The 24,804-nt window shown below is 44.6% G+C and overlaps 1 protein-coding gene across 1 annotated transcript; it reads right to left on the minus strand.

The window, feature by feature from the left end:
• Positions 1 to 4,099: 4,099 nt before the first annotated feature.
• LOC134494614 (di-N-acetylchitobiase-like) lies at positions 4,100 to 23,356 on the minus strand. The gene is made up of 7 exons (XM_063299866.1): positions 23,219 to 23,356; positions 22,053 to 22,191; positions 20,699 to 20,907; positions 8,707 to 8,875; positions 6,834 to 6,931; positions 5,456 to 5,617; positions 4,100 to 4,288 (listed from the first exon to the last, which is right to left on the minus strand). The coding sequence occupies exons 1-7, from the start codon at positions 23,354 to 23,356 to the stop codon at positions 4,100 to 4,102; spliced, it is 1,104 nt and encodes a 367-aa protein (XP_063155936.1).
• Positions 23,357 to 24,804: the final 1,448 nt, after the last annotated feature.

Raw genomic sequence — 24,804 nt, forward strand, 5'->3', positions numbered from 1 at the left:
GTTAACTACCCCAAATCTGTGAACATAGAAAATTGAACTGGGGCAAACAGAAATGAACAGGCTTTCTCCCCTGTTTTGTGCTGGCCTTTTCATATATGTTTGTGTAGGTATTGTCTTGCAAAGTGACAGTGGTAGGAAACTCCTATCATGAACTTTAATGTATGTTGCAAAACTCTCTGCTTGGGTTCTTGAAAAGCCACATTTGATCTCCTCCATCCAGATGCAATTCTGGTATAAAGAAGAGTGCTTGCTTTTAACTCAGAATACAAAACATTTTTTTCTCTCTCTGTTCTCAAGCTTTAAAGGCACTTCAGACAATCAGACTGTCAGTTCCCAAGGATTATAAAATGAAGCCAGAGGAATGAATTGTCTTTCTTTTCTTCAGTTCTATTCTAATATTCAAATGTTTGAAGTTCAGGCATGTCTATATTTTTGCTTACGCTTGATGTTTCCAAACTGGCTAATAATTTACCATCCTGCCCTCTAGGGTTTTACTGATACTGAATTAACCAATTTTCTTTTCTATCCTCCTGCACAAAAATGAATTAGTTTGGTAAAATGTATGGCAAATAAATGTCCATAGTGTCCTATCATTATGGTGATACAGGAACCAGCTTAGATAAAGAAGGCTGAGTGGATACCATAGTGGTAAACTTATTTCTGAATTGCTGTGACCATAACACTAAAGGGAAGGAAGAAAGAAGAGAATTAGGGCAAATGAGCTCTCAATGCTCTAGAGAAACACTACCAAAGCAAGGGATGGTCATTGAAGCTACCTCTCTGCCCCAGTTCACTACAAAATGGTTCAGCTGAGCACATGTGTGGATAGATAAAAATACCATCCAATGCAAAGGTCCTCCCATACCTACAGCATTGCTGCTTTGAGCTTCTTAGTGCTAATAGCAACACCAGAAAGGGAACATTTGAAAGATACACAAGCTGCTATTGCTGTTATGGACAACAGGGATATACACAGCAACAGAAATGGCCTGGGTTTTGTGTTGTCAGAACTGCCATTGGTGAGGCATATTGTTGGTACAGATGTGTGGAAATGCTATAATGTTCTTTATGGCCAAGAGGTGAAGAATGTAAGCAGCAGACAATGTGGACTAGCTTACGCATATTCCTTGGCTCCCAGACTCTGAACTGTTGGGGTTGTTTCTTGTTAGCAAGCATGTATTCCTTTGGAAAGACTGAACACGGGGCCAATTTTACAAGGCCAAGGCATCTAGAGATACAGTTAATGGCTTGCTTAAAAAATAGGGCACTCAGATCTGGGACCTTTTCTTGTCCTTAGAGAATGAGTTTTTATGTTTCTAGAGAATGTGGTAAACCTAGACAAGCCCTTTCTTCAAGCTTTTCAGCCTGGAAGACAAGATGTAAATCTATTCCTACACCAAGGGATTAGGTGTCAATATGCTGTTGGTAGAAAAGTACTAATTACTTTGAGCAAAAGGAGATAAGAAAGAGGATATTAAAAGTTTGCAACACTTCTCAGAGAAACTCTACTTTTCAGATGCCAAACATCTCTAATTCTGGTATCATATATTTTTATTTATTTTATTTATCATATTTTTATTATCATTTTAGAATGAGTACAGGTAGTCCTTGACTTACAACCACAATTGGGACCAGAATTTCCATTGCTAAGCAATGCGGTCATTAAGTGAATCAAGTCCAATTTCACCACCTTTTTTGCTGCAGTTAAGTGAATCACACGGTTCCCCATTGAATTTGCTTGTTGGAAGCCAGCTGGGAAGGTCGCAAACGGCAATCGCGTGATCCCAGAACGTTGCAACCATCATAAATACATGCCAGTTGCCAAGCACCCGAATTTTGATCACATGACTGCAGGGACGCTGCGATGGTCGTAAGTCCAAGGATGGTCATAAGTTACTTTTTCCAACACTGTTGTAACTTCAAGCAGTTGTTAAACGAATGGTCGTAAGTTGAGGACTACCTGTAAATCCTTTCAGTAAGTTATTTCTTATTGAAGGTTGATGCTTCTATAACAATGTGGAGCGCGTGTGTTTTAATCTAAGTTATGAAGGTAATGAAAGGCTGGTTTGGTGTAGTGGTGAAAATGTTGGATTCCAGTCAGAGACAAGTTCAAGTCCACTCTCAGCCATGGAAGCTCATTGACTTTGGAGCAGTCACTCTCTCAACCCAACCTTCCTCAGTGTTGTTGTGGGGAAAAATTGGTGGAGCACATGCTACATATATTACCCTGAGCTCCTGAAGGAAAGGCAGGGATATGAGTATAATAAACATTAAGATCTGGAAGTACCCAAGGGCAGCACCTGCAAAATTGGTTTTATTCTACCAATTAGCATGCATGCAGCTGCATTCTTGACTAACTGAAGCATCTGAATTGCCTTTAAGGGGATTCCCATGTATTGCAAATCACAGTAATCCAGGCATGAGATGACAAGGGCATGAGTTACTCTTGCCATTGCCTTCCGTATAGCCATGAGTGCCACCTGCCATACAAGGAGCCACAAATCTAGAAAGAGCCAAACTGAGGGCCTGTTCTTTCAGGAGTAATCCACCCTCTCCAGAACCAAAGATGGAGGGAATTCTGGAACCTGAAGGGTTCTGAAGAAAAAACATCTCCATCTTCCTGAGATTCATCTCGTACCTGTTCTGTCTTATCACAGCCTCCAGCTTGGGATGGAAAGGAGACATAGAGCTGGGTATCATCAGTATAGAGAGACAGTTTTGTGTAGTGGTTAAGGCACCAGGCTAGAAACCAGGAGACCATGAGTTCTAGTCCCACCTTAGGTATGAAGCCAGCCGAGTGACCTTGGGCCAGTCACTCTCAGCCCTAGGAAGAAGGCAATGGCAAACACTTGTGAAAAATCTTGCCAAGAAAACTGCAGGGACTTGTCCAGGCAGTCTCAGAGAATCGGATATGATTTAATGGATTAAAAAAAAATCAGTATATTGTTGTGAGATGAGTAATGAAGTATGATATGGATAGAGAATAGAATCTCACGTTATTTAGTGATTGGCTAAAAATACCAGTAAAGAATGAACTGTCTGAACACATGAAAATATTTGAAAGGCCAAATCATCTGTCATTTAAAGAAAATTCCAAAGCTGAAATTTTGTTTTTTTTTCTTAAATAAGAAAGTTGACACAGTCTTATTTAACTACTTATATGTATTTTAAAGAAAGTGAATACTGCATTTTCTTTTAAAACATGAAAAGTTTTGATTCTTATGATAGAATATGCCCACAGAAATTATTTGATTGGCCTCTGAAAAGGCCTGCATGTGACTGCAGTGTATATTGCCTTTAAGAGAAACAACCGATTCAACTTTAAAATGAAATCAGTAAATATAAAATATGGAAACTAATATTTATTGATACTTCCTTTTTGGGTGAGTAACTTTACAGCCATCTATATGTAAATTATTTCATACTACTGTAACTCTATTTTCACTGGAGCTCCTCTAAATATGTTTATAGTGCTTCGGGTCAGCTCAATAACATTATTACGAAACTGCCTATGTCTTAACAGTATTAAATATATTGATTTTAATAGTAATAATTGCCATTTTCAATTGCCACAATTACTGGGAATTAAATGAAAATATTAAAAGTTATACAAAATCTGAAAGAATCAAAGCTGCTTCTACAACTAATTTAAGATGAACTATAAAAAGGTTCACTCTACTGAGTGCACAGAATAACATATTCTGAACCAGACTGCAAATTAAAAGCAGTTCATTAATGCAATCGTTTTTTGCTCCATCCTCTTCCCCTTCAATTGTTGATATGTGAAGTCACATATTTTAAGCAATAAGCTTTTACTGTAATTATGAAGATTTTATTTGCCATATTTATGACATATGCATTTCCCCTTTCTTTTCCTGGAATTAAATGACATGCTTAGAATGATTGTTGTAACTTCTTTTCCTTACTGAGAAATAAATAAAAATCACAACCCCAAGGAACAACAGCACATATCCCATTTGTGGAACACTGTAGTTGAATTTCAGCTAGTCTTCACAGTTTTTTCTTGTGCACTATACTGTACCCATTAAAAAAAATTAACCATGCAGGTCTGTCTGAATTCCAGCGCCACTGTTATAAATTACGCACTTTTCAAGGCTTCCCACATTGCTTCTGTCTGCTGTTGAGCTGCAGAGCTTGCAGAGTAATCAAGACAATTTGCATTCCACATCCCAATGCCCCTCAGACCGTGTGCTTTTGCGTAGGCTGCTTTTGGAGAAATGCTCTTGGGATTGTCAAACCACACTTGGTGAAAAGCACCCTGTGAGTCCTACAAAAGACCCAAATGAAGAGAACATGTTAACTGGCTTCCTTGTGTCCTGTCAAAATCCAAGCTGCTACTTTACTTCTTCATGTATGAAACATCTATGATAACAAGACATGCTGCTAACAGTGGAAATGCCACTTCACAGCATCTCTACCAAACATACTAAAATAGGGCTGATGGGGCTGCTCTCTCACGTGCAGTTTTACTCTCAGGAATCCTGTGAGGTAAGTCAGGCTAAGCAAAAGGAGCTTCCAGACAGGTTTCTATTGTGAAATTAATGCAACTTTATTGGGGAGGGAGTGTCTTTCATTGTTAATATTCCCATGTTCTCCCATTGCTCTTTCACTTTTTCCCCCAAGTAATACTCTGTAAAAAAAAAAGAAAGAGAAAATTGCTACACAACATCTTTTGATTGTAGGGATACAAACTCACCAATAAACTTAAGGGACACTTTTACCCTGGATTTAGTCACTTTCTAAGTTTGCTCTCTATAAAATGAAAATAATAGGCATCTTCAGAGTTTCATTTTGAAGTCAAGAAGGAACTTTCTGAAGTTATACAATAAATAATTAAAACCCATGAACAAGAACTCCAGTTTAGAGTCTGATGAAAAATATGTTTGAATTAACTCACAGAACATTAATTTTTACTCATTTTTCATTAAAACAATATGCTCAGCCAAGCATATGGACATTATTGTGTCTTTGAATAGAGCATATAAGATGGGGTGTACTAATACCCCTTCGGTACTCCTTTGGTTAAGGCCACTGATTAAATTGGCTGTAAGAGGAATTAAAATTTATCCATAGAAGAGGCAGTGGAGATCTTGGCATGGCAGTATTGTCTCCTTCCCTTAGGTGTTTTGTTTTTTTTTAATTAAAAATTACCTATTTCTTATCCTCTACGCTTCCATCTTTCTCTTACTACCCTGAGTTGTGATCTATTGTTGTTCATAATTTATACATAACTTTACCCTTTTCTTTTAATATATGTCTAAAGCCACAAGACTGGTGGGAATTTTAAAATCTGTACAGAAAAACTTGAAATGTACAAAAGAAGGTCTGCTGCCAGAGGGAATATACACAAAATGTTGTACTAATATATTTTTGTTGTTCTAATTTTTTTACAGAAGTGTATTTTGCATGCAAAGGAATCCTTAGAACAACTTACCTTGTATTCTAAATAGGGAGCTTTTTGTTCTTCATCCCACAGGATCCCAGAAATAGACGACTTCTCCCATTTCATGATGATTCTATAGGGAGCTTGACTTATTGTTGCATGATTGCATGGGGCCCCTTGGAAAACATTCTTTGCAAAGACACAAACATGCACCTGAAAAAAGGGTAACTTCTATTATGTAGTTATGGCAAACTTCAAAAAGCGTTGTTATTCATACACACGGTCGTTTTTCAAATAAGGGCCCACCAAAACATTCTCTTTACAAATTCTCATTTATCTCATGTAGAAGAAAATCCTGGTTCCAAAATTAGGTGATATGCGTGTGGACGTTATTATAGGAAGACAAGTATTTTGAAAAATAATCATTAGCTAAGGCAAGAGGTACTTCAGGCCTTTCAGAGTTACTTCACTTTACTAAGAAATGGGTTTACTGATTCCAAAGCCACATGCTTCAGACTGCAACCTAAGCAGAGTTTCAAATCTTGCTGAGGTTCCTTCAATCACTTTAGCCTTCATCAGGCAGCATCTGAATCATTAGTATAGGCGTGTCTGTGCACCCAGCATGTGGATATAGCCAGCATCACTGGGACTATTTCCCTACTTCCTCCAAAAGAAAATGCATGTCACTTTAGACCAATGTTTTTCAACCTTGGCAACTTTAAGATGTGTGGACTTCAACTCCCAGAATTCTGGGAGTTAAAGTCTACTCATCTTAAGTTGCCACGGTTGGAAAGCAATAATTTAGACCAAGTTTAGATGTTTCAGTAAAGGAAGACCATTTAGCAACCCTTCTCACCTCACCCTACACCAGCTGGAGGGAATTGGCAGCCCTAGGCTGGCCCTGTTTTACAGGTCTTTTGTAAGCGGATATCCTGAATTGATGTAAGTTCCAATTCAGTCACATACAAGGTGGCAGAAAGCACAACAGGGCAGCTCTTCCCTACCTGCCAAAGGTTTTGTTTTGGTGCTGCACATGAAAAGAGATGAAAGCTCACAGACAACTTGAGTCAAAATGTTTATTGAAGCAATATCCAATGCATTTTGGAGGATTTCCTTCTCTGAGGGGTGGAGGCAATTTTTGTTGAATTTACAATAGGAAGGAAAAAATACCTATGCTGCCCTATCCTAACCACTCTTCTTTCTTCTAAGATTTCATCTCCCCCCTCCCCCACTGGTTACTTTTGGAGCCTTCCCTTGTGGTTTTCTGCTTAAACACAACAGCTGCTTTAAGAACATTGTAGAGTGGGAGAAACTAAAGCAAATACTTTAATAAATGACAGGCAAACTGGTTATTAAAATTGTTTGATTTGTAGTGCTGGTGTGAAATTTATGCCCATATAAACATAGAAATGAACTGTTTTTCTCCTACCTTAAGTAAGTTTGGGCATGTATAATCATAGCCGTACCATGGAACACCCATCACCAGCTTCTTTGGATTAATGCCCATGCGAATGTAATGGTCATATCCTGATTTAATATAGAAATGTACTCTCATGCTCTTTATGCTTATTTATATACAGGCATCTACATTTGTAATATCAACCAGACAAAAGCCATTAAAATAAACATCAAAGTAAAACTAAACCAGTTGGGATTCTTTTTCGCAGAGCATTTTGTTCTTTAATTTTATATGTAATTTATACATAACTTATTTAAAATTATATTTATTCATGAAGAAAAGTCTATGCATGAAAGAGATATTAATAGATTTAAAGATGTCAGAGAAGGATTGTACACAATTAAGATTCCTATTAATTCACTTAACAAACTCTTGCCTCCCAACTCTACAAAAGACTACTTGAATTCTAGTACTTTGCTTCTTCAGACAAGCAAATTAAAAACAAATAGGTGCCATCTGACTTTCAAACAGGCTTTGACTAAATCCCTCATCAAAGACTCCTTAACAACTTAGCAGGTGTGAATATAAGATAAAAGTTTCTCTTCAATGATAATTATCTAAAGGTCAGAAAGCTGACAGTCAATTCTCACAGTACAGGGGCATAAACATTCGGGTCCCCCAAATCACAGCTGGTTGTCCTATGAGATATGGCAAGATTCTGATATGAAATGACAGACTGGAAAGTGTAGCACATCTGCCCTCCCTGCCCAAAACATTAGCTGTGTTTTTGTAATGGCAACACCTGCCACAGACAGCTAAACCCCTGCTTTTGCTTGCTTGCTTGATTTAATCAATTTATAAATCGTCCATCTCACTATATAGGTGACTCTGGGTGGCTTACAAATATAAGGTCATAAAAAACCATAACAAAAAATACAAAGTTAAAAGAGAAAAGCTAGAAGGTGGAGACCACCAACCACCCCCAGGGCTGCCAATCAATAATGGATCCCCAAGCCAGATGGCAGAACCAGGTCTTGACACTCTTCTGGAAGGTCAGAAGAGCGGGACCAACCTCACTTCAGGGGTCAAGATGTTTCATAGGGTGGGGGCAGCGGCAGAAAAGGCTCTCTTCCTAGACCCCGCCAGTTGAAATTCTTTAGTCGATAGGGTCTGTAACATGCCCTTCCTACCAGACTGGGTGGGACGGGTCAATGTAATTGGGATGAGATGGTTCCTCAGGTAACCAGGGCCCATGCCATGAAGGGCTTTAAAATTATAATCAACACCTTGAATTGGACCTGGAAGCACACTGGAAGCCAAAGCAGCTTGCGCAGCAGAGGTATTACATGCGCAGCACTAGAGGCGCCCATAACTGCCCACACCACTGCATTCTGCACCAGCTGCAGCTTCCAGATGCTCTTCAAGGGAAGCCCCATGTAGAGCGATTGTAGTAGTCCATATGGGAGATGACCAGGGCATGAGTGAGTGAGAGAAGGGCTTCCCAATCCAGGAAAGGGCCAACTGGCGCACAGCATGAAGTTGAGCAAAGGCCCTCCTAGCCACGACTGCCACCTGCTCCTTGAGCAGGAATCCTAAGTCCAGGAGGACCCCCAGATTGTGCACTGGGTCCTTCTGGGGCTGTGCAACCCCATCAAGGAGTCGAAGTCCACATGTCTTAAAGTTGCTGAGGCTGAGAAACACTGTAGTATAGTGTGTCCTATGCTTGGAAAAGGGAAATGTGCCTTCCAGCTTGGAAACTGATTGCAGAGAGATGTTGGACTGGGGGATGATTTTGACTCTATCTACAATGGCGCCTTATACAAAGATCCAGTCTTTATCTGTTTTTTTCCAACTAAAGAAGCTGATTCTTTTTTTATACTCTGGAGATGAAACCGATTCCTACCTGCTAAAGTTTGTTTGTATGGAGCATTGGCCCCTGCTGTGCAGTTGGACCACACTGGACTCTGTTCATCATAAGACATCACAAACAGGAAATCACAGGAGTCAGCAATCCCAGTGTAGTTGTAGCATCTATCGCTGCAGCGAGGAGACCAAGGTACATCAAACGTTACCTGCAGAGAAGGAAAAGCACCTACAGCACGTCTCTCTCCCTCTTTACTTTTATTACCTCAAGAGCATAGAGAGACACATTTCTACCGTGTACAAAGATTAAAAAGGTAAAATTTTCTTTCAGTCACTTTGATAAACACTGCGACATAGCAGCAATACAAAAACGCCTTGCTGTTGCCTCTCTCCAGGATGCTAGATTAGGCTGTACACAACAAAGCACTTCACAAATAATGACCGTTTAAAAAAAAAAAAAAAAAACCTTTCTATCTCAGTTGCAAAATTATTAAAACTGCAGCCATATCCATTATTTTAAAAGGAATAAAGGTATGTTATTTCTTTTGGAAACATGTTGTGATAAAATTCTATGTCTCATAGCACAACCCTCTGTGGGTTTCTTAGATTTTGTCCTAAGCGTTCAAAGATGTATTCCCAAATAAACCTTGCAGACTCTCTGCCTGCAGCCTACATTTCACAGAAGTTGTTGCTGTCTCCTTTATTTCAACAGCCTGCTCTTTGAACAACCAATTCTTTGCAGTTGGTGTATATCTGGGGTTGTTTTCCCCACAAGCTAGCTGTACAGATTTGGCTGTGAATAAGCATTCTGTACACAGGTTTACACATAAAGCGAGCAAACCTAATTATCTTAAGTGTCTGACTTTTCTGTATATTTCAATTTTATGAACTTTTTTGAAGTTAACACTGCAAATCCCAGTGTATGGGATGGTTATGTAATGTTAATGTTGAAGTGAAGCTTTAGAAAAATTAAAACTATAACCCAGTTTTGAAGAGAGCGAGCTTCTAACTCAGAGGTCCAGCTCATACCAGGCTTCCAGTTCTTTCAACCGGCTAAGAATATTGTCACCATTTTCCTTTGTGTGAAGATTTAAGATCTTTCATAACAAAATATATTGAAGAAATACTGTTTCATCATAAAGTATTAAGATCTTGGCAACTTGAATGTTGGCAACTTAAGTGTTCTTAGCTATGATAAAGTCTTAAATGGGCTTATAAATATTGCAACATTCCTTTAACTGAGAGTTTGTGTTTCTTCTTAATGAAAATGATCCAAGTAGTACACTTCCTGTTAGCACAATACTTGAATTGTAACCTACTAAACAATTCTAGGGATACACCTTAAAGACATTTTGTCTGCCTTAGATAATTAACAGTCGTGGCTCCCACTGTTCTCAGAAACAATGGCTATAATTCGTACCAGGCAAATTTATAACAGGCTACTTTTGTTCAGGAGGAGGAGGAATAAGCAATCTCCTCTACAACCTTTAAGTTGCCCTCCACATGTACAGTATGGGGCAAATGCCTGTAATCTGATCTGTAGGGTTTCTCCACAAAGCTGAGGAGCTAATTTTTCATCTTTCAGAGTATATCGTGACTAGGGAAAATTAGGAAAAAAACAAAAAACAAGGAAGCTACCCTTTTTATCCACGTCTTAGAAATTCTTAATGTTGCTTCGCAAAATGGGTAGCAAACTTAAGCCATGATTGTGGCATAAATGAAGAATCTGATGAACTGGGACAGAAGAGGAGTTCTCATCTAAGTAAAACGGATTAGCAACCTAGGAGTGACGTATTGAAGGAGATGATGCAATATTCAGTCCTGGGTCTTGAATCCTTCCAAAATTTTATTAGCTATTTGGATAAAAAGATGAAAGCTTATCAGATTTGCTGATGACAAAATTGGGTGGGAGAGCAAGTAGTATAGAAGACAGAAATAACATTCTACATTATCTTAATTAGAAAAATGGTTTTAAAGGAAAGAATTAAATTAAAAAGACAAATGCAAACCTCTTCGCTTAGGAAACAGGTACGGGGGGGCAGGGGGAGGTAGTATCTGGCCTGGGCATAGCTGGTTTCAAACAAAATGAGTTAAAAGTGCAATGTGGATAACCTTGAGAAAACGGAGGTGGGAAAAGCTAGTACTACTCTTCAAATATCACAAAGTGTGATGCAGGAAAAGTCAGGCTTTGCCTTCTGGAGTGCAAGGCATGGCATAATGGATGTAATTTGAAAGAAGGGTCTGCCTAGATGTTTTTTTTTAAAACTAAATCATAGAAAGATATAGTCAAATGAATATTTGATTATTATTGATAAGATGACTGATAAATTTCTGCCTTACTTTTTAATGTATGTGAGTAGGGATGGTGATAAGAGGGCAGAGTTGGAGAAACGTGTGATCTAGTGGATAAATAAATAGATAAAGGTGATAAACATGGACTAGAGAGAACAAAGCCTCAAAGCCCTACCTGACCAAAAAGCTCACTAGTGGCTTCAATGCAGTCATCTTCTCTCAATCCAATCTACTTCCTAAGAGCGTAGGGATGAAATGCAAGGAAACCTCACAATTTATCCATAAGTTCTGCCATGAGCTCCCAAAAGAAAGGTGTGGTATAAATCCAATAATAAATCAAGAGTCACATATGGATGATAGTCCATGTCAGCTGCATTGGTTTTGGGCCTGTGGGTGCCTGCCATACCCCTTACCTTCTAACTGCATTTCCGAGCCCAGCACAAAGAGAAGCCTTAGTTGTTTGGGAGCCGTGCAAGGTGATGAGTGATGATAAAGTGGGGAAAAGACACAATGCAATAAAGCACATTAGGGATAATTGGGATAATTTGCAAATCAAACAGGTTGTGTAATGGCAGGGCTCAATAGCAAAACCTAAATGCAGCTCATACTTTTAGTGGAAGCTAGTTGCCCTATAATTTTAGTAACCTTCACAACCCAAACTCTTTTTGTGTTAACCATGGGAAAGTAATTCGTGATAGTAATCTAAGATCTGTTCTTCTATTATTGTATCAAGGTAATTTAGGCTAAAGCTAAATTCCCCAACTTGGGGAATCTGTAAATGAATGGAGCAAATCCCCAAACTCCTTAGTTCTCACAGCCATTGCTGAAGATTCTGGGAACTGAAATGCACACACCTGGAACTGGGAATCTGGGGTGAATATCAGGGATTTAATTAGTAAACCCCTTAAAGATTCTTGTATGAATAAAGGTGTGCTAAAAGAATTTCAACGTTTCCATAGTTTATTGCCAAATACACAATTGCCTAAAATGTAGTTAAAACTAATCTAGATGTATTTAATTAAACTACATAACAGTGATATGTATGCCTTGAAAATGTTTGGAAGAGGTGCTTTAGAATAAACCGGAGTGCAAGCACAGCACTTCCTTAAAGTGGCTTCATCTGAAAAAAGGTGTAATGCTTGGCCATTATATTCTGATGCGTCTTTTCTGGGCATTTTTCAAAACTTGTACAGCCCTGCTATATAACATGAAGAAACTTGTTATATGTCCTTTACATTTACCTTTGTTCTCTTGATTTGGGGATTTGAATGTATTTGTATAGTTCACAGTGAGTAATAAGTGTTAGAAAATTATATCCAAGGCAACAACTCGATCAGAAACGACTGTAGCATATGTTTTCCAACCACAATCTTATACTTCAGTGCAATTAAAGATGCTAAGATTCTGATTTTGCATTCTGTATCTCACAGCTGTTTTTTCTATTCTGTTCAGATTCAAAGAGCAGACAGTTTCAAGTCTATTAGCTTCAAGGCACCAATCCAAATATCAGGCAGTTTATTTGGAAATTTTAAAAATAAATTGCGTTTACTGTATTTTCTTCTCTGTGTTATCCTTAACTACAGTGCCTCTTGGTTGGGTTGAGAACACTCAGTGCCATTATCATTTGACTGGTACAGAAAAGCTGTTTGCTTATCTGGAGTTGCTACATATGAGAATCTGTTCAATTCCATTCTCACAATATGATGCTTTAGCACTGAATAGCGAAAAAAGCAAGCTATAGGTTGGCGTTCTAGATTAGTGGAAAGGGACAGGCTTAAATATAAAGCTTGGTTGCATGTATCTGCTTCCTTAGAAGTGCCACATGAAATATACTTTTTCCTTTATATTTTCAATGAAAACAGGGTTACTTACGTTTTTCTACTATCTTAATTTTCTTAATTTTCTATCCTTTTTAGGGTCCATTGTAATTTAATATTTTATTTATGGCTATTTGTAAAATGTCTTGTGTGTAATTACAAAGGATAGTGTCATGCGCTGCCTACCTCCGAGTAATACTCAGACGCTGATTCTGTGAAACAGGCTCTGATTTATTCGCAGTGTAGGTACAGTATAGGAAAAAAGCTGAGAGTGACAGGAGCGCGCCGGTGCGGGGTTTAAATACCCCGCGCCGGTCAGCGCCCCCTCACTCGTGGTTACGTCACCCCCCCTTTGTCCAACACGCTGTCCTGCCGGTAGGTGAGGGGTTGCGAGGCCCCGCTGGCGTTCCGGGATCGCCCATCATCGGTTTCCCTATTCCTCCGGTGATTGCTGTCAGCTGGGCGATCTCCGTTGCGTTAGTGCTAACAGCTTGGGTGTGCCTCGCGATCCGTTTAGCCATTGTCTCTTGTCCTTCAGTCTTTGTAAGTTGATGGCTACTTATCTTGAGCCCCTTCCCCTGTTTCCTTGTTATTGTCATGTGTGCCATTGCGCTGATGTCTTCAGCTCAACGGCACTCATGACATACTGCCCCCTGTCCGAATAGTGCCCCCCCCGGTTTTCTGGTTTTTACCAGGGAGCTGTCAAAATGGTTTCTTTTTTTTTTTTTTTTTTTTAATTTCCCGCCGGAATGTTTTTCGCCCCTCCCTTTGTTCCGCCCTCTACCACGTGTCTCTCTAGGGTGTGTTCTTAGTGCACATGCCCAGGTCACACCCTGGGCGTGCGCATGCTCCGGCCACACCCTGTTTGTTTGGCTCAGTTCGACAAGGAGAGAGGCGTGGCTGGTCGGGTGCTTATCAGCTCCAGGTAGGGCCCTTCTTTTTTATTCTGAGTGCGTCGCCTTTGTTATGTGTGCTCCTGGGCGTTGCCCCCAGGATGCACTGTTGACTTGCTTGCCACTCCCCCGTGGGCCCGGGGCGGGGGGAGGGTGCTGGCGACCGCTTGTTACTGCCTCGTGGGCCCGGGGCGGGGGGGGTGAGTCCCGGGGGGTGGAGGTCCACCCAAGTCGCGGGCTTGGGGGGGCCCTTTCCCTTGGGGCACGGTAGGCGGGGGGGCCCACGGGGGAGGGGTTATGCAGGGGACGGTTTGCTAGCCTTGGTTTTGGCTTGTCGGGGTATGCCCGGTGAAAAGCCCGGGTCAGGTCAGGCGCGTTAACGTTGTGCCACCCTAGAGCAATTCATACGCTCATACAGGCGTATGGTAGACCATATCCCCCGCTTGGAATGTCGGTTGTTGGCGCCAGTGCTTGTCGGCCTGCTCTTTGTAGGCCGCCTGTGCATCCTTCAGCGCTGCCGTGATTATTGGCCACGATTCCGCAATCTTCCGTCCCCAGTCGCTAGCATCCACCTGGGGTTCCGGGGGTTGTGGTAGCTCTGGTATGGGGACGAAGTCGCGCCCCGAGACTACCTCGAACGGAGTTTTCCCCGTGCTCGTGTGGACGGCGTTGTTGTATGCGACTTCGGCGAACGGGAGCAGTTCGGCCCAGTCGTCTTGATGATAGTTGGTGTATGAGCGTATGAATTGCTCTAGGGTGGCATTAAGGACCTCTGTGGCTCCGTCCGTCTGGGGGTGCCAGGCAGTGGATAGGGCCTGTTGGGTCCCCGTCAGCTTTAGAAAGGCCCGCCAGAACTTAGAAGTGAACTGTGTGCCCCTGTCGGTCACCACACGTGCGGGACATCCGTGTAACCTGTACACGTGGATGAGGAAGAGTTTGGCTAGTTGTTGTGCGGACGGGACCGACGTGCAGGGGATGAAGTGGGCCTGTTTCGAGAAGTAATCCTTCACCACCCAAATGGCCATTTTCTTCTGGCTGGGTGGGAGGTCCACTACAAAATCCATGGAGATTTCCTCCCATGGGCGGGAGGGTTCTGCCACCTGTTGTAAAAGCCCCGCGGGTTTGCCTGGTGCCCGTTTGGCCCTAGCGCACGTTGGGCAGGACGCTACGTATGCTTTCACGTCTCGTCTTAGCGCGGGCCACCAGAATTGACGCCTTGTTAGGTGTAGGGTCTTAAGGAACCCAAAGTGTCCCGCTTGCTTGGCGTCGTGTGATCTATGCAAGATCGCTTGGCGTTGCGCGTCCGGGACATAGATTCTGCCGTCCCCCCATGCCAGGTCCTGTGCCATCGTTACCTTGTCGGGGTTTGCCAGGAACCAGGGGTCGGTTTGGAGGGCGGCGGCGAGGTCCGTGCGTATCCCCCCTGGTAGTTGCGGTTGGCGTCGTCTGGTCACAGGTTGTCCCGCCGTCGGTTGCGCCGTAGAGTCGAGCTGCCTCCGAGCGCCGCTTCGGGTGGTCACGGCCATCCCCAGTTGCGAGGCGGATAGGACCGTCCCAATGGTGTCTGGGGCGGGTTCTTCGTCTTGGGGCAGTCGGGAAAGGGCGTCGGCCAGGAAGTTCTTTTTACCCGGCATGAACTTCAGCTGGAAGTTGAAGCGGCTGAAGAATTGGGCCCATCGGACCTGTTTTGGGCTGAGGCGTCTGGGCGTTCGGAGGGCCTCGAGGTTCCGGTGGTCGGTCCAGACCTCGAATGGTTGGGTGGCTCCCTCGAGTAGGTGTCGCCATGTTTCTAGCGCCGATTTTACCGCGAAGGCTTCTTTCTCCCAGACGTGCCATCGCCTTTCTGTCTCGGAAAATTTCCTCGACAGGTAGGCGCATGGTTTCAGGAGTCCTGTGGGGTCCTTTTGGAGTAGGATGGCCCCCAGGGAGAAGTCTGAGGCGTCGGCTTGGACCACGAACGGCCGTTCTGGGTCCGGGTGCGCGAGGATTGGCTCCGTGGTGAACAGCGCTTTCAGCTTGTTGAATGCGGTCTGGCACGCGGGAGTCCAATTCAGTACTGTGCCCGGGTTCTTGGCGCGACGGGTGTCCCCCACCCCTTTGGTTTTGAGGAGGTCCGTTAGGGGGAGGGCTATCTCTGCGAACCCCCGGGCGAATGACCTGTAAAAATTCGCGAAGCCGAGGAAGCTCTGGAGTTGGCGTCTGTTGCGGGGGCGTTCCCAGTTCAGCACCGCCTCGACTTTTGCGGGGTCCATTTCTATGCCGTCTCCGGAGATTCGGTAGCCCAGGTAGTCTAGGCGCGCTTTATGGAATTCGCACTTTGTAGGTTTGGCATAGAGCTGCGCCCTTCTGAGTTTGTTGAGGACTTGCCTGACTAGGGTCACATGTTCCTTGTGCGTTTTAGTGTAGATAAGGACGTCGTCTATGTAGACAAGGACCCCTTTGAACAGGTGTTCATGCAGGACCTCATTGATGAGCTGCATAAACACCCCGGGGGCCCCCGCGAGTCCGAACGGCAGCACTTTGTACTGGAAGGCGCCTAGGGGGCAGTTGAACGCAGTCTTCCATTCGTCCCCCTCCCTAATTCGGATGCGGTAGTACGCCTCGCGAAGGTCCAGTTTGGAGAAGACTTTGCCCGTGGACAGATGGGCGAGCATGTCTTTCACCAGGGGTAAGGGGTATTTGTTGGACAGGGAAGCCGCGTTTAGGCCCCGGTAGTCGGTGCAGAGCCGTAGGGTGCTGTCTTTCTTCTCCCGGAATAAGACGGGGGCTCCGACCGGTGAGCATGCTGGCTCTATGAATCCCCTCTCTAGGTTTTTATCGATGAACTCCCGGAGGGTTGCCATCTCCTTCGGGGTCATCGAGTAGATCTTCGGTCTAGGTAGGGGGACGTTGGGCAGCAGGTCGATCCGGCAGTCCGTCTTGCGGTGGGGGGGTAGTTGGTCAGCTTCCGCCTCTCCGAAGACCTCGGAGAAGTCGGCGTATTGTTCCGGTAGGTCTGCTGTGGTAGCGGCGTTGTCCTGTGTAGTCGCCTCTGCTCGTCCCACAGTGGGGTTGGTTCTGCCCGCCGGAACTGGTGCCCGATACTCGCCGTCGCCAAATGTGAAGGTGCGGGTCTCCCAGTCGATGCGCGGGTTGTTTGTCGCGAGCCATGGTATCCCTAGGACTGCAATGGGTCGTCCGATGTGGGTGACGACGAACGATGTGCGTTCGGTGTGAGTGCCCATTTGCAGGGTGACCGGCTCGGTTTGCAGCGTGGCTGGTTTCCCTCCCGCTGTAGAGCCGTCCAGCTGGTGGAATGCCAACGGCGTGGGGAGGGGAAAGCAGCGGAGGTCGAGTTTGGCGACTAAGTCGGGGTGGATGAGGTTTTTTGAGCACCCCAAGTCCACTAGTGCCGCGGCCGTGGTGGCTCCGTTGCCGGCAGAGAGTTTGATTGCCGCCATTATCACGGAGCTTTCGCCGTTCCGTCGAGGTGGTCCGCGCTGCTGTCCCACCGCCTGCCTCGCAACGCGTTTCAGGGCAGGCGGGGAGCGTTTCCCGCCGGCTGGTCTGGGTCTACGTCGTCCTCTTCCCCCCAGTAGGCGTCCCCGCCTTCCTCTGGTGTCGCTGTGGCTCCGGTCATTCAGCGGTGAGGGGGCGGCGGCAGGTTAGGTGGTTTGGGGCTAGTTTTCGGGGTGGGTTTAGGCACACTGGTCGGCGGTCGGTTGGCGAAGCAATCTGCCGTCTTGTGCCCTAGTTTTCCACACCTCCCGCAGGGCCCCCGATTAAATTTCTTCTTTGGGTATGTGGGGCCGGCCGTCCCCACGTGTGATGCGGGTACCTTTTTGCAGGTGTTGTTCGTGTCTTCCGTAGTTGACATGAGGAAGGTGCGGTGCGCGTGTTCTGCTTTCCCCGCGAGGTGGATCCACCCGTGCAGAGTTTCTGGGTCGTCGCGGTAGAGGGCCCATTGAAGTACGTCGCGGTTGAGCCCCCTTTTGAACATTTCCAGCAGGGTGGTCTCGGACTAGTCGTTGACCTTCTCCGCGAGGGCTTTGAACTCGAGGGCGTAGTCTGGGACAGTGCGTGTGCCCTGTTTAAGTCTTTGGAGTGCGCTTTTCGCCCTCACTTTGGCTAGTGGGTCCTCGAAGTAATTTTTCATCTCATTGATGAAGGCGGGGAAGTTGGCGAGGGCGGGGGAGCTGGACTCGTACAGTTGGACGTACCAGTCCGCCGCCCGGTCTTGTAGTTTGATCGCCACGGCAGCGATCTTGTCCGCTTCGGAGTCGTAGGAGTGTCCGTGCCTCCCCATGAACTCCCTGGCGTTCGTGATAAAGAACGACAGTTTCGCGGGGTTCCCATCAAAGAAGATGGGGAAGTCCTTTGGGGCCCGGGCGTTTTGTGCGCCCCTTCCTCTCGCTTCCCGGCCTGTGGTGTCGTCCGCCTGGGCCGTCTGTTGACCTTCATTTGGCCCGTGGGGGTTCGGCGCTTCGCTCGGGGTGTGGACCTGTGCGGGGACGTCGTTGGGCGGCGCGGGGGGCATGAGCGACTGAAGCATGGTCCGGAGTTCCTTCAGTTGGGTCTCCATGGCCGCGAGTCTAGCTTGTGCGTCCTCGTCCGCGATCCGCGCCGCCGCTGGGGCCGGTTCCGTCGGCGTGTCGGCGGGGGTGGGTTGCCGGTGGGGTTCAGTCTCTCTCGGCCGTTGGTCCGCTTCCTCCGCCGTCTGCTGGGTTGCTTCATCGTCCTCCCCCGTGCTTACCGCCGTTGGGCTGCCGCTCCACGCCCGTTGCTGGGGTGCGATGTGGGGCGCGGGGTTCTCCGCTGGTCTCGGGAGGTATGTTGCTCCCTCCCGTGGTCGGGTTGCCTCCGTCGCCATCTCCCCTTGGGGTTGGAGCTGAGGCTCGGGTTGGGTCGGGTGGGCGTCCATGGCTCCAGGAGTCCGCGGTGCCTCTGGCCTCGATCGATCCTCCTCTGCTTCTTGCCGTGCGGCTCGCCCCCCTTGTCCGCGTCGCGCCGGCCTCATCTTCCTGGTCTTCTCGCCATCTACTCCTCCCGCGGCTCGTTGTCGTCCGGTGGGGCTCGGCGAGGCTGAGTTTATGACTCTCAGCTTTATGTCATGCGCTGCCTACCTCCGAGTAATACTCAGACGCTGATTCTGTGAAACAGGCTCTGATTTATTCGCAGTGTAGGTACAGTATAGGAAAAAAGCTGAGAGTGACAGGAGCGCGCCGGTGCGGGGTTTAAATACCCCGCGCCGGTCAGCGCCCCCTCACTCGCGGTTACGTCACCCCCCCTTTGTCCAACACGCTGTCCTGCCGGTAGGTGAGGGGTTGCGAGGCCCCGCTGGCGTTCCGGGATCGCCCATCATCGGTTTCCCTATTCCTCCGGTGATTGCTGTCAGCTGGGCGATCTCCGTTGCGTTAGCGCTAACAGCTTGGGTGTGCCTCGCGATCCGTTTAGCCATTGTCTCTTGTCCTTCAGTCTTTGTAAGTTGATGGCTACTTATCTTGAGCCCCTTCCCCTGTTTCCTTGTTATTGTCATGTGTGCCATTGCGCTGATGTCTTCAGCTCAACGGCACTCATGACAGATAGAATATCTCATTCTGCAAATTAAAATGCAAATTGCTGTGGCCTCCCAAATGTAATTATTTTGTTTCTAGTGTGAGTCTATTATTAGTCACCTTTCCGTTCTGCTCTCCTCCTATTTGTGACCAGCAGGAAACTGAACCAGCACGGATTTTGCTGTCCCTATTACCAATCCCAATCCTTTGTTCTGGGTTGCAGTCATTGCATAGTGTCCTCATTTCCCATGCAACACTGCTCTCCACCCCCCACCTTTCCCAGCCAGCAGAAAACCCATCTGCCGATCACAGCACAATTGTGATTGTTGATGGTTTTGACAGTTAGACCAGACCTGCAGGTTCAGCCATCTGTCAAAACTTGCTTCTACTTCATCTGCCACCGCTTTCTTGTATATCAGCTGCCCAGATTAGGAGACCTTTATCCAACAGTTTTTGAGTTAATCCCCAGCTCAGAGGCCTGGATCATAAGAAAAGAACATCAGCAGGGCCCTGCTGAATCAGACCCCTGGCCCATCTAGTCCAGCAGTCTGTCCTCACAGTGGCCAACCAACTGCCAAAGGAAGCCCACTAGTCTCCCGGCTGATGAACTTCGGAAGCAGTCACACTGCCATCAAGGCTAATAGCCATTGATCCCCATGACTTCCAGGAATTAGTTCAACCCTTTTTCGAAGCCAGCTAAGCTGGTAGCCAGCAGCACGTCTCATGGTTAACAGCAAGAGTATTCAGAATAGTTCAAACAGCAGCTGCTAGTATGGGATTTAGGACAGCACTAAACCTATGTTTAAAATCCTGAAAAACAGCTAACAGGTGCAGTGAGTAGGCTGTGCTATGAAGCAGCAGATGGCTCACTCCTCAACTGCAGCCTCCCTCCCTTTAGTTTGCCATGGCTGATCTCTTGAGCCAGAGATCAGATTGGAGACCTGGCAGGTTTAAGGAGAGAGCCAGGTTTGAAAGAACCAGACTCTCTTGCTGCTGAAAGCAGGACAGAGGCAAGTGCCTGGTATGGATGAAGTGTCCTTATCCCAGTCTAAAGTGGCCAATTTTGAGCATTGAGCTGATCCAACACTTTGGGGGTCACCTGACAGCAACAACAAAATGGTTGGTGAAGCATAACAGATGGCACCCACGGTAAAACTGTTGTGGTTTGTTGGCTGCTTAAAGGGAAAACATTGAACAGAATTGCTAAATATATCTTTAAGCAGCTTCATGTATGGGCTGACTTGAAGATGAAGGAGAATCTCAGGGCAACATGGTAGAAAAAAGAGGTTCCCATGCTGTGGTTAGGTGCAAGTGGAGAAAAACCCTTAGGTTGTGTTGATACTAGTTTGATAATATATTTGCATCAATAAATATACAGCACTAAAATGTGGGCTCACAGTAGTAAACACTGTCAAAAGAAACTCATGCGTTAAGATTGAGAAATGGAATTGACTAATGGAGAATTTAATGTAAAACAACCTTTCCTTCTGGTTTACCTGTGAACCTGGAATTTCTTTGTGAAAAGCTTCTGTTGTTTCTTTAACTAAAGCAGTTAATGCATAATATTCAGCTGAAGATTTTTTAACTGTTTGTTCAATGTCTATATTGATTCCATCCATGTATTGCTTTTTAGCCAGACTTGTTTTTTGTTTTATCCAGGCTGTTCGAACAGCAGGTTTTAAAATTTTCTTCACAGATATGTTTCCTAAACAACAAATAACAATTAGTTGCCAATAGGTTCGCACCACTAAAAGGGGTAAAAAAAAGGGATCACCCAGAAGTTTGCCCTGAAATTATGTCCATGAGACTGGGAGCGCTGTGTGATTCAGCTACATTAATTCAATTCATTTCTCTCTAAATGAATGATCTGGAATTCCTTTTCTGGGGTAACACAAGTGTAAAAAATTTTCTGCTACAGCTATAATCAACAATGGAGTTCCAAATGGTAATGTTCATTATCATACACATATCATCAAAAGTTACTTGCATCCAATTCATTCAAAATAGCACAGTGACATGGATCTCCAAATACATTGGCCATATGAAGTCTTTTTTCCTTTAAGCAAAGATTGAACTAAGGAACTTGTTTAACTTTGAGAATTTCCACAAGAAAAAAACAATTTGAACAAGACTACTTGAAGAAAGCTACAGAATGCCTGCATTAATGTGTCTTAAACAGTTTCTAGACCTAAAATGTTTATTAACTGAACAAATTAAAGTAGCTAAAATATTTCTTAGAGTAACAGGTCTATAGTTTAATGGAAGTAAATGTTTAAAATGTTTAATGGAAGTATCTCTTAAAAGAAAACAGCAGGATGCAACCAACATCTTAAAACAAGCAGTGCTTTTTTTCCCCCTCACCCAGGAGAGTGGGCTATTTCTAACTGGTATAATGACGATTCTAACAGTTTTCCTGTGTTTTGAACTATCATGCTGAGCCTGGGCAGTTTAATGTTATTTATGAACTGGCTGGCTTGGTGACAGCCAACCCAACTTGATAACTGCTTGACAAAACTTATTCGGAAACCAGTGGAATGTTCTTCTATTCAAAAGAGATTCCCAAAGGTAATTCAGTCAATATATCTTCCATTTATGGGGAAAAAAGCTTCACATAATGGAGAATATGAGCTATCCTGAAATTCATGGCATGGTCTGGTGAACCAATGTACTTTCATTACTATAAACTTGTGACAAATATGACATCATTCTTGTATAATTATTAGGGATACAATTATGCATATGTCATAGGATTAAGCTTAATTCGGAAGGCCACATTTCAGAGGACTGATATCAGCGATCTGCATTAAGATGTTATTGTTAACATTTTATGTTACTCTGGATAAAACATACCATGTAAAACAACTCTGGATCCTTTTGAATGAGCATAACATAGAAGATCAGGGTCATAGTGTCCAAAAGTTGCCACTGTTGTAATTTGTGTCCAGTCATAAAATTTCCAGGTCTTTCCACCAACATCAAACACAAAGACCTAGAAAGGCACAGCAAAAAATAATCTCTCTCTTCCCTTCTTTCCCTAATCTTGACATGTTAATTCTTTGGCATTAGAATTAGACCTGGTATGGCAGGCAAATCCTGAATCGATGCATTCCACAATAAACAATCATGATCAAATGTAAAACTGGTTTCCAAATGATAAAATGCAGAATGGCAACCAGTTAAATGGACTGAAATTGCTCTTTAATGGTACATTGGTAGTAACAGACATTCTAAAATGTGTTCAGTTTGACTTCTTTTGCCACCACATTCCCCCCTTAGGCATTTTGTTATAAGAGGCGTTATCCACTTAACCATCAGTGGAATATATGAGTTGTATATAATACATTATTAAGATTTGCCTCTCTCCTCCATACCCTACCAACAAGGCCCTTATACCTTTCATAATCTATCAGCTGGAAATGAAACAGGAGGGAGCTGTAGACCACATTTTGAATAAAGATGGTTTCAGGTTCAATCCTTTGCCATTTTCAAATATGGAGCTCTTCTTCCCCCTGGCCAAAGTCTAGAGATTTAGCACTGGTCACCACTGAAATAATAACCTGAACATTGAATAAACCATTGTCTAGCTTCCAACAATGCATGGAACCACGAAGCCACCAGAGATCAGGCTCCCATGACACACTAAGCCACAATGCAAAATACCTGACCACGATTAATACCAACAAAGCTTAGCTCGTTGGGCAAACTCATTGCTAGATCCTTAACTAACCTTACCCACATGGTAAGAATACAACAGCTGCTGTGCCCCGACTTCAAAAGGAAGCTTTTCTTGGCGTGGAGACACAGCAGTAGCGAGGGCTTTCGCTGATGCGCCTTAGCATTTAAAGTAACAGCTCTAACACCCAACATTAAGTATAGCGCAAGGCAACCTATTTAGCGAGCTTAAGAAGGATGACATCGAACTCCCGGCCGGAGAGGGACTGATCGCAGTAACACGTGTCTCTCCATGCCCTTGAATTCCCCGCCGCCCCGCTTTAGAAGCCCCTCCGTCCGTGCACCTCGAAGTCCCTTTGAGTCGAGATAGGGTTGCAGAGCGCAGGTTGCTCACACAGGCACGCGCTGAAGCCCAAGAGCCAGTGGCGGAGGAGGAGCGCGATGCGGAGGCGCGCGCCCCCGCCGCCTAGCAACCGCTTCATCCCCGAGACTTTCTCCTTTCGAATCGGCTTCCTTAGTTCTTGTCCTTCCTCCGCCCCCTCCCCCGCTGAAATCAGCTATGGAAAGTTGGATGGGCCAACTCTGTTCGTTTCGAGCGCCTGAGAACCCTGCATGGGTTTTTCTCCATTTTTTTTCCTCGCTTGAAAAGAGCAAAAGTGATTTATGCCCACAAGAAACAAAGGCATCTGGGCTTTGATGTTGGAGTTGACCAGACAACCTTGGGGATTCCATAGACTGAACCAGCATTCCCATCGCCATCTCCGTTTGGTTTACCATCTTAACTGGATTAAAGGTTCTGAAGCATTTGAAAACATCTGTTAGCTAGTTTAAACAAGCATCTGAAAGCTAGTTTACCAGTATCTGGGCTTAAAATTCTGGTCCACCACTAGGTGGCAGCAAATTGATGCAGAAAACTCTGTGTTGCCACTTGGTGGTGGTTAGAATTTTGCAGCCCTGATACAGTGGGCCTAGCTAAGCCAAAAGAAACAGAAGAAATAGTTTATGGTTGCATGCAATAGCCTAATTCACACACTAAGCCTTAATGTGAAATTTGGGTTTGGGTAGCTAGATCATTATGGTTTGTAATCTATGGTGTATGATGTTATATTTTGTGAAAAGTTAGCCCAAGATAGGAAAGAGATGTTATATGCTTGCCACAGTCCTGTAATCGCCCATTGCTATTCTTATGTCAGAACCAGCTTGGTGTAGTGGTTAAGGCATCAGGCTAGAAACTGGGAGACCATGAGTTCTAGTCCCATCTTAGGCACAAAGCCACCTGGGTAACCTTGGGCCAGTCACCCTCTCTCAGCCCTAGGAAAGAGGCAATGGCAAACTACTTCTGAAAAATCTTGCCAAGAAAACTGCAGGGACTTGTGCAGGCAGTCTCCGAGAATCGGACACAATTGAATGGATTAAAAAAAATTATGTCATGCAGATGAGAGGAATGAATTAGGATTACATCAAGTTGTGGTGTGTAAAAACTCCCACTACTGAGCACTAGCATTGTGCGGGGCATGAAATTATTAGATTTTTATCCTGCCATTTTTATATATAACTCAAGACAGCAAACATATCTAAAGCTCCTGCCTCCTCTTTTCCTCACAAGTCTATGAGGTGGGTTGGGCTGAGAAAGAGTGACTGGCCCAAAGTCACCAATTGGTTGTCATGCCTCAGGGAGGTCTAGAACTCACGGTCTCTTGGTTTCCAGGCTATGCCTTTACCACTACACCAAACTGGCTCTCAAAAGTTCAGAAAACGTTAATTTTTCTTCAGTCATGATCCCTCATGGAATCCCAGTTGAGAAAAACTTGTCTACTCTTTCTGAATTCTTTTGTACAAAATTACACTCATTACAGGTTGCAGTGGCAGTTTTGGATTTCCAATAAAATAAATATCCCGTGTCAAGTTCCTGGCAGTACAATCCTGCACC

The sequence above is a fragment of the Candoia aspera genome, chromosome 3 (assembly GCF_035149785.1).
Source record: "Candoia aspera isolate rCanAsp1 chromosome 3, rCanAsp1.hap2, whole genome shotgun sequence".
In the NCBI taxonomy this organism is placed as follows: domain Eukaryota; kingdom Metazoa; phylum Chordata; class Lepidosauria; order Squamata; family Boidae; genus Candoia; species Candoia aspera.

Excerpts from the sequence above, each read along its gene's own strand:
- LOC134494614 (XM_063299866.1), bottom strand. The coding sequence starts at position 23,356 with ATGAAGCGGTTGCTAGGCGGCGGGGGCGCGCGCCTCCGCATCGCGCTC. Across the intron at positions 8,876-20,698 it reads AAGAAATTCCAGGTTCACAG|GTAACGTTTGATGTACCTTG; the intron begins GTAAACCAGAAG and ends CCTTCTCTGCAG. Across the intron at positions 5,618-6,833 it reads CATGCCCAAACTTACTTAAG|GTGCATGTTTGTGTCTTTGC; the intron begins GTAGGAGAAAAA and ends CCCTTTTTTCAG.